The sequence below is a fragment of the Blennius ocellaris genome (assembly GCF_963422515.1).
Source record: "Blennius ocellaris genome assembly, chromosome: 13".
In the NCBI taxonomy this organism is placed as follows: Eukaryota; Metazoa; Chordata; class Actinopteri; order Blenniiformes; family Blenniidae; genus Blennius; species Blennius ocellaris.
In genome coordinates, this window is record NC_137662.1 from 25,022,282 (window position 1) to 25,029,868 (window position 7,587).

The window sequence follows — 7,587 nt, forward strand, 5'->3', positions numbered from 1 at the left end:
AGGCCCGCCCCTCCCTACACGCAGAACACGCGCTGTGCGTAGGGCCCCGCGATCCATGGGGGGGGGCCCCCATTTTGCGCAAGTGAATTGAATTTCCCTCGGGATCAATAAAGTATCATCATTCTCTGCAAATGCGCAAAGGAATGCGCTGCATTTTGCCGAGAGGCGCGTAGAACACCGCCACCAAGTCAGGAGAGAGAGAGAGAGAGAGAGAGACGCAATGATTGAAAGCGTGAAGCGTCACCATCTGACCAATCAGCAGTCAGACGGGCCGGCAGGCAGTTGTTTACAGGGAGAGAGTAGAGAGAGAGAGAGAGAGAGAGAGAGAGAGAGAGAGAGAGAGAGAGAGAGATGGCTTCCGAACGATTCAGGAGCTAGCAAAAGAAAGAAAAAGTCCAAACAGGAAGAGGCTCGTGCTTCACTTGAAGGTGGGATGTTGTTGAAATAAAAAAGAAAAAACTTTGTGGCATAAACTGTTTATGCCACAAAGTTTTTTCAAGTTTTTTTCGTGTGCATCTGTAAAGTTCTTGTTCCACTGTTGATAGAGGCTGTTCATTTGATTCGTTAGTAATTGTAATTTTTTATTATTATTATTATTATTATTATTATTATTATTATTATTATTATTATTATTATTATTATGTTATTGGAAGGGGGGCCCCAAAATAAAATCCTGCTTCGGGCCCCCACTTGGCCAGGGGCGGCCCTGGGTGTAATCCTGACGTCATCCTGATTCCCGGACGGATTGACGATGGAACCAATGGGAGCCGTTCGGGTGCAGTTCTCCCTCCCGCCACTGGGCGGCGGTGCTCCCGTTGGGACACGCGTCCAGCCGCCATTAGACTACAGTTTCCCGCAAACATCCGGTGTGCGGCTCGGAGCTCCGAGTGGCTCCAGAACCTCTTTACTTTCATACAGACCCGGTTCTACCGACCCGGTTCCAACGACCCGCTTCGGCCCGGTTCTCTCTCCGCGGTGTGTGTGTCTCCCGGCCCCGCGGCTCTCCCCCCCCCCCCCCCCCCCCCCACCATGGGCCGCGGAGACGCACCGACCCCCGGCAGGCTGTCGGTTCGACCTCCCGGTGAGGACAGACCTCCGTTCGACGTGGGACCCCCCGGCTGGGGCCCCCCTCCCCCCGGGGGTTGGGGTCAACCCCCTCCGGGAGGCTGGGGCCCTCCTCCACCTGGAGGGTGGGGCCCCCCACCCCCCGGGGGCTGGGGCCCGCCCCATCCACCGGGGGGGTGGGGTCCTCCGCCGCCGGGGGGCTGGGGGCCGCCCCCTCCCGGAGGATGGGGGCCGAGAGGACCGCCTCACCCGGGCTTTGGGCCCCATCCCGACGAATGGGGGCCGGCACCCCCGGATTACTGGGGGGGTCGACCTCACCCCGAGGATTGGAGGGCGTCCCGGGACGACTGGGGCCCCAATAACGGCCCCCCTCCCCCAGGCTGGGGGGGGCCGCCGCCGCCAGGCTGGGGCCCCCGGGATCCGTGGGGACGGGAGCACGGACCCCCTCCGGGTCCTGGCCTCCCTCCTCCTCCGTTGCCCCCCCCGGTGGGGATCCCTCCCCCGGACCCCGCGGCGTTCGGCCCGCTGCCGGTCCCCCCACCCCCCCCGATCCAACCCCCCGGCTGCGTGCCCCCCTTCGGGTTCCCGGCCTTCCCCCCGCCCGCCTGGACCGGAGAGGTGAGCTGGACCGGGTCTGTGGTGGAACCGCAGCGGGAGGGGGGGGTGGGGGGGGGCGAGTTTGACTCAGTTTGTTCATCTTGTCTGCAGCCGGTGGTGGAGGAGCCGATGCTGAACCCCCCGCCGGAGCAGCCGGAGTGGGTGAGTCCTCATACCTGGGGGGGGTGAGGTGTGTGTGTGGGGGGGGGGGGGGCTCACTCTCTGGGTCCTCACCGTCTCCGTGTCTCCACAGATCAAAGCTCTAATCTCAGCCCCACCCGCTGACTCCGCCCCCTCCGACGCCAGCAACCCCCCCGACGACCCCCCCACCACCACGCCGCCCCCCACCGAGCCCGCCAAGCCCAAGGCTGAGGGCAACAAGGGCAACAAGACGCTCGGCCTGCTGGGAAAACGCACCTTCGAGAAGTGAGTGGTGTGTGTGTGTGTGTGTGTGTGTGTGTGTGTGTGTGTGTGTGTGTGTGTGTGTGTGTGTGTGTGTGTGTGTGTGTGTGTGTGTGTGTGTGTGTGTGTGTGTGTGTGTTTTAAACATTGTGTGTTTTTCAGGCCTCCTCCTGGTCGATCAACAGGAATCATCTCTTTCATTGGGGTGAGAAATATTTTGCTCCGCCCCCTCTCTACCTCTCCTTGCTCCGCCCCCTCTCTACCTCTCCTTGCTCCGCCCCCTCTACCTCTCCTTGCTCCGCCCCCTCTGTACCTCTCTTTGCTCCGCCCCCTCTCTACCTCTCCTTGCTCCGCCCCCTCTGTACCTCTCCTTGCTCCGCCCCCTCTGTACCTCTCCTTGCTCCACCCCCCCTCTACCTCTCCTTGCTCCGCCCCCTCTGTACCTCTCCTTGCTCCGCCCCCCTCTACCTCTCCTTGCTCCGCCCCCTCTGTACCTCTCCTTGCTCCGCCCCCTCTGTACCTCTCTTTGCTCCGCCCCCTCTCTACCTCTCCTTGCTCCGCCCCCTCTCTACCTCTCCTTGCTCCGCCCCCTCTGTACCTCTCCTTGCTCCGCCCCCCCTCTACCTCTCCTTGCTCCGCCCCCTCTGTACCTCTCCTTGCTCCGCCCCCTCTGTACCTCTCCTTGCTCCGCCCCCTCTCTACCTCTCCTTGCTCCGCCCCCTGTGTACCTCTCCTTGCCTCACCCCCCCTCTACCTCTCCTTGCTCCGCCCCCTCTGTCCCTCTTCTTGCCCCACCTCCACTCTCCTTGCTCCGCCCCCTCTCTCCTTTGCTCCGCCCCCCTCTACCTCTCCTTGCTCCGTCCCTGTGTACCTCTCCTTGCCTCACCCCCTCTGTACCTTTCTTGCCCCACCCCCACTTTCCTTGCTCCGCCCCCTCTCTCCTTGCCCCGCCCCCTCTCTACCTCTCCTTGCCCCACCCCCACTCTCCTTGCTCCGCACCCTCTCTACCTCTCTTTGCTCCGCCCCCTCTCTCCTTGCTCCGCCCCCTCTCTCCTTGCTCCGTCCCCTCTCTCCTTGCTCCGCCCCCTCTCTCCTTGCTCCGCCCCCTCTCTCCTTGCTCCGTCCCCTCTCTCCTTGCTCCGCCCCCTCTCTCCTTGCTCCGTCCCCTCTCTCCTTGCTCCGCCCCCTCTCTCCTTGCTCCGCCCCCTCTGTACCTCTCCTTGCTCCGCCCCCTCTGTACCTCTCCTTGCTCCGCCCCCTCTCTACCTCTCCTTGCTCCGCCCCCTGTGTACCTCTCCTTGCCTCACCCCCCCTCTACCTCTCCTTGCTCCGCCCCCTCTGTCCCTCTTCTTGCCCCACCTCCACTCTCCTTGCTCCGCCCCCTCTCTCCTTGCTCCGCCCCCCTCTACCTCTCCTTGCTCCGTCCCCTGTGTACCTCTCCTTGCCTCACCCCCTCTGTACCTTTTCTTGCCCCACCCCCACTTTCCTTGCTCCGCCCCCTCTCTCCTTGCCCCGCCCCCTCTCTACCTCTCCTTGCCCCACCCCCACTCTCCTTGCTCCGCACCCTCTCTACCTCTCTTTGCTCCGCCCCCTCTCTCCTTGCTCCGCCCCCTCTCTCCTTGCTCCGTCCCCTCTCTCCTTGCTCCGCCCCCTCTCTCCTTGCTCCGCCCCCTCTCTCCTTGCTCCGTCCCCTCTCTCCTTGCTCCGCCCCCTCTCTCCTTGCTCCGTCCCCTCTCTCCTTGCTCCGCCCCCTCTCTCCTTGCTCCAGCCCCTCTCTCCTTGCTCCGCCCCCTCTCTCCTTGCTCCAGCCCCTCTCTCCTTGCTCCGCCCCCTCTCTCCTTGCCCCCCCCCCCCCCTCCCCCCCCAGTAAAAGCGTCTGATCTCCCTGCAGCCGACGTTCGGCTACATCGAGAGAGAAGACCTGGAGAAGTTCACCTTCAGCTTTGACGTGTTCTTCGGGAACCCTAAAGCCATGACGCCCGGGGTCAGAGTCCACTTCACCGCCTGCAAGGAGAAGGTGAGTCCCAGACCCCGCCCCCCCCCCCAGCTCAGCCCCGCCCCCTCCCTGACGTCTCCCCGTCTGAGCAGAAGGGTCAGATCGCCACGGACGTGAAGGTGGCTCCGGGGGGGACGGAGAACGTGGACCCGGAGATCTACGAGGCCGTGGTGTCTCAGCCCATCGTGGAGCCTCCGGTAAGCCCCGCCCCCTCCAGTAAGCCCCCCCCAACAGACGCCCTGTAGTAAAGTGTAATGTGTGTGTGTGTGCAGCCCGGGGAGCGTCAGTACCCGGGCCAGGTCTACGTGAACCTGGGGCCCCTGAGGACCAACCTGTCCTTCGAGAGACGCGACTCCTCGGTGACGCTGCTGAGGGACGACCACGTCCTGCTCAACGTCCTCACCAACATCGTGACGGAGAAACGCCGGGCCACCAACATCCGGCCCAAGATCCCCTCCACCTTCACACACACCCTGGAGGTCCGGCTCAAGGTGGGAGTGTTGGGGGGGGGGGGGTGGGGGGGGGGGGATAGAGACAGCAGGGGGCGCCGGTACTCACTGTGTGTGTGTGTGAGCAGGGGGAGGTCCTGAGCCTGAAGGACGGCGAGGGCGTGGTCCGCTGCGAGCAGCACGGCGAGCTGCCCTTCGACGTCAAGGAGAACTTCAGCGACGTGGACTTCACGGCGGAGGACGTCGGCGAGGAGGTGGAGTTCAGCGTGCTGGAGGTGAGGTGGGGGGGGGGAGGAGGCGGCCTGTCCGGGGGGGGAGGAGGCGGGGCATCGGTAACGGAGCTGCTCTGCTGTGATTGGTCAGCTGAAGGCGGGGAAACAAGCCATCAGGGTCCAGCGGGTGAAGGAGCCGCTGCTGCTCACGCTCTGCTCCGCCACCAAGGAGGCGGGGCCGGGGGTGGGGGCGGGGCCGGGGGAAGAGGCCGCCGCCGCCGCCGCCACCGGGACCAGCAACTCCAAGGAGGACCCCGAACTCTACGAGGGCATCGTCACCCAGCCCATCATGGAGTCCACGGTAAGCCCCGCCCCCCTCCCGCGTCCCCGTCCCCCCCACCCTCCGCCCGCCAGACCTCGGTGTGCTCTGCCCCCCCCCCCTGCAGCCCACCCAGCGAGGGCTCCCAGGTCAGATCAGCGCCAACATCGGGCCGACCCCCACCAACGTGGCCTTCGCCCGGCGGGACTGCCGCTTCAGCCTCCTGAAGAACGACCACCTGCTGCTCAGCCTGCTGGGGGGTCATGTGACCTGCATCCGGCCCAAGATCCCCTTCACCTTCAGCTACACCAGGGAGACCCGCACCCTGGTACACACACACACACACACACACACACACACACACACACACACACACACACACACACACACACACTCACTCACTCACTCACACTCACACACACTCACTCACTCACTCACTCACTCACTCACTCACTCACTCACTCACTCACTCACTCACTCACTCACTCACTCACTCACTCACTCACTCACTCACTCACTCACTCACTCACTCACTCACTCACTCACTCACTCACTCACTCACTCACACACACAGAGACACACACACATACACTCACTCACTCACTCACTCACTCACTCACACACACAGAGACACACACACACACACACACACACTCACTCACACATCTTTCTCCCTCTCTCTCTCCCCCCCCTCTCTCTCTCTCTCTCTCTCTCTCTCTCCCTCTCCCTCTCTCCCCCTCTCTCCCCCTCTCTCTCTCCCTCCCTCTCTCTCTCCCCCTCTCTCTCTCTCTCTCCCTCTCCCTCTCCCTCTCTCTCTCCCTCTCCCCCTCTCTCCCCCTCTCTCTCTCCCTCCCTCTCCCTCTCTCTCTCTCTCCCCCTCTCTCTCTCTCTCCCCCTCTCTCTCTCTCTCTCTCCCTCCCTCTCCCCCTCTCTCTCTCTCTCTCTCCCTCTCTCCCTCTCTCCCTCCCTCTCCCCCTCTCTCTCTCTCTCTCTCCCTCTCTCCCTCTCTCCCTCTCTCTCTCCCTCTCTCTCTCCCTCTCTCTCCCTCTCTCTCTCAGGGCGTCATCGTGGCCCTCGGGGACCAGGAGGGCGTCCTGAGGTCTGACGATCACGGCGACTTGCCCTTTGACCTCTGTGAGAACTTCAGCGACTCCGAGTTCACCGCCAGCGACGTCCAGAAGAAGGTGGAGTTCACCATGGCGACGGTGAGTCCCGCCGCCGGTTTCCCCGTTACAAGGCAGTACCACGGCGGAGTGGGCGGAGCCACATATATATATATATATATATATATATATATATATTAGTGATATTACAAAAGGTAGTGGAAAAGCGCCATGCCAGCCGGTCGTCGGTACTTCAACACGTCCTCGGGGAGTCAAACATCCGCCAGCGGGGAACCTGAGTCAGAACGCCGTCTCGGAGTTCATCTGCTCGTAACGAAGTGAAACGTGTCAGACGGTCGTCTCGTCCGCCCGCCAGCTCAGAGGCGGTGGTTTCATGTGCTGGTTGGATTAAAGAAGTCCTCCATGATCTACAAGTGGAAAAACTCCGGTTCTGCTCAAAGGTTCCAGAGCTCCTGGAGTCCCGTCCTGTTGGACATCACGTCTCTTGATTTATCCCCACATCCTGATGAGGAACGATCCCTTCTGTTTATTTATTTATATGTTCATTTTATTCATTTGTCCATTTTATTTTTCTCCCTTTTTATTTTTTCAATCTTTAATGTCTGTGTGCAAATGTTTATGTTTGTATCGTAGGTTTCCAAGGTTATTTGACCTGAGCGGGGGAGGGGGGGGGCATGAGGGTCTTTATTACCGTATTTTCCGTACTATAAGGCACCGGATTATAAGGCGCACCTACATTGATTGACATAATTCACAACTTTGTTCATATATAAGGCGCACCACATTATAAGGCACATGGAATAGACCAGTGGTCATAACCTTTACAGCTCAAAGCCATTAGGTTACATTTTCCACTGATTCTAACACCCAGAGAGCTGCACGCACTTTATTTTGATAGTCCTACCTGCAGCCTATGCCAGGAGGACACTACACACAAAACCTTCTTCACTTACAACTACCGGTAATAAACTAAACTACAACACAACACAATTATTACCGACACCACAAACCAAATAGAACCCCCAATAATTGCATTTAAAACACCACAGACAGAAACTCCCATAATTCACTGCAGCTGTCGGCGGCACTGAGGAGCTCAGGATGCAAGGCATGATGGGAATTCGTGTTTTGTGTTGTTGGAGGTTATTGTGGGTTGTTGTTGGGCTTGGTGTTGTGTTGATTGTGTTTATTGTGTTTTTGTTCCCCAGTTTAGGGAGTCATTATTTCATCTAGTTTATTTTGGTTTGTTAGAATGTTGGTGTGCAACCATGAGTGATGAAGGTGTTGTGTGGAGTGTCGTCCGCTCTGAACATCCGGTTGTCAAAATAAAAGCTTCTGGTTGTTCAGCTGTCAAATAGCAGCCTGGAGTAGAACAATTCTTCCATATATAAGACACACTGGTAGCATTTGAGAAAATTTGAGG

General features: G+C 60.1%; 1 protein-coding gene across 1 annotated transcript in view; it reads left to right on the top strand.

The window, feature by feature from the left end:
• Window positions 1-1,029: 1,029 nt before the first annotated feature.
• LOC308138658 (uncharacterized protein) overlaps window positions 1,030-7,587 on the top strand; it is a gene marked incomplete at its 5' end in the record, with an annotated part of 16,653 nt that continues 10,095 nt past the window's right edge. Inside the window, 12 exons of the mRNA XM_080507872.1 lie at window positions 1,030-1,683; window positions 1,774-1,824; window positions 1,916-2,088; window positions 2,227-2,269; window positions 3,956-4,081; window positions 4,153-4,257; window positions 4,333-4,551; window positions 4,638-4,784; window positions 4,873-5,082; window positions 5,168-5,368; window positions 6,099-6,261; window positions 6,520-6,591. Coding sequence (XP_080363998.1) covers window positions 1,030-1,683; window positions 1,774-1,824; window positions 1,916-2,088; window positions 2,227-2,269; window positions 3,956-4,081; window positions 4,153-4,257; window positions 4,333-4,551; window positions 4,638-4,784; window positions 4,873-5,082; window positions 5,168-5,368; window positions 6,099-6,261; window positions 6,520-6,591 — 2,164 coding nt within the window. The remainder of the gene's footprint in view (window positions 1,684-1,773; window positions 1,825-1,915; window positions 2,089-2,226; window positions 2,270-3,955; window positions 4,082-4,152; window positions 4,258-4,332; window positions 4,552-4,637; window positions 4,785-4,872; window positions 5,083-5,167; window positions 5,369-6,098; window positions 6,262-6,519; window positions 6,592-7,587) is intronic.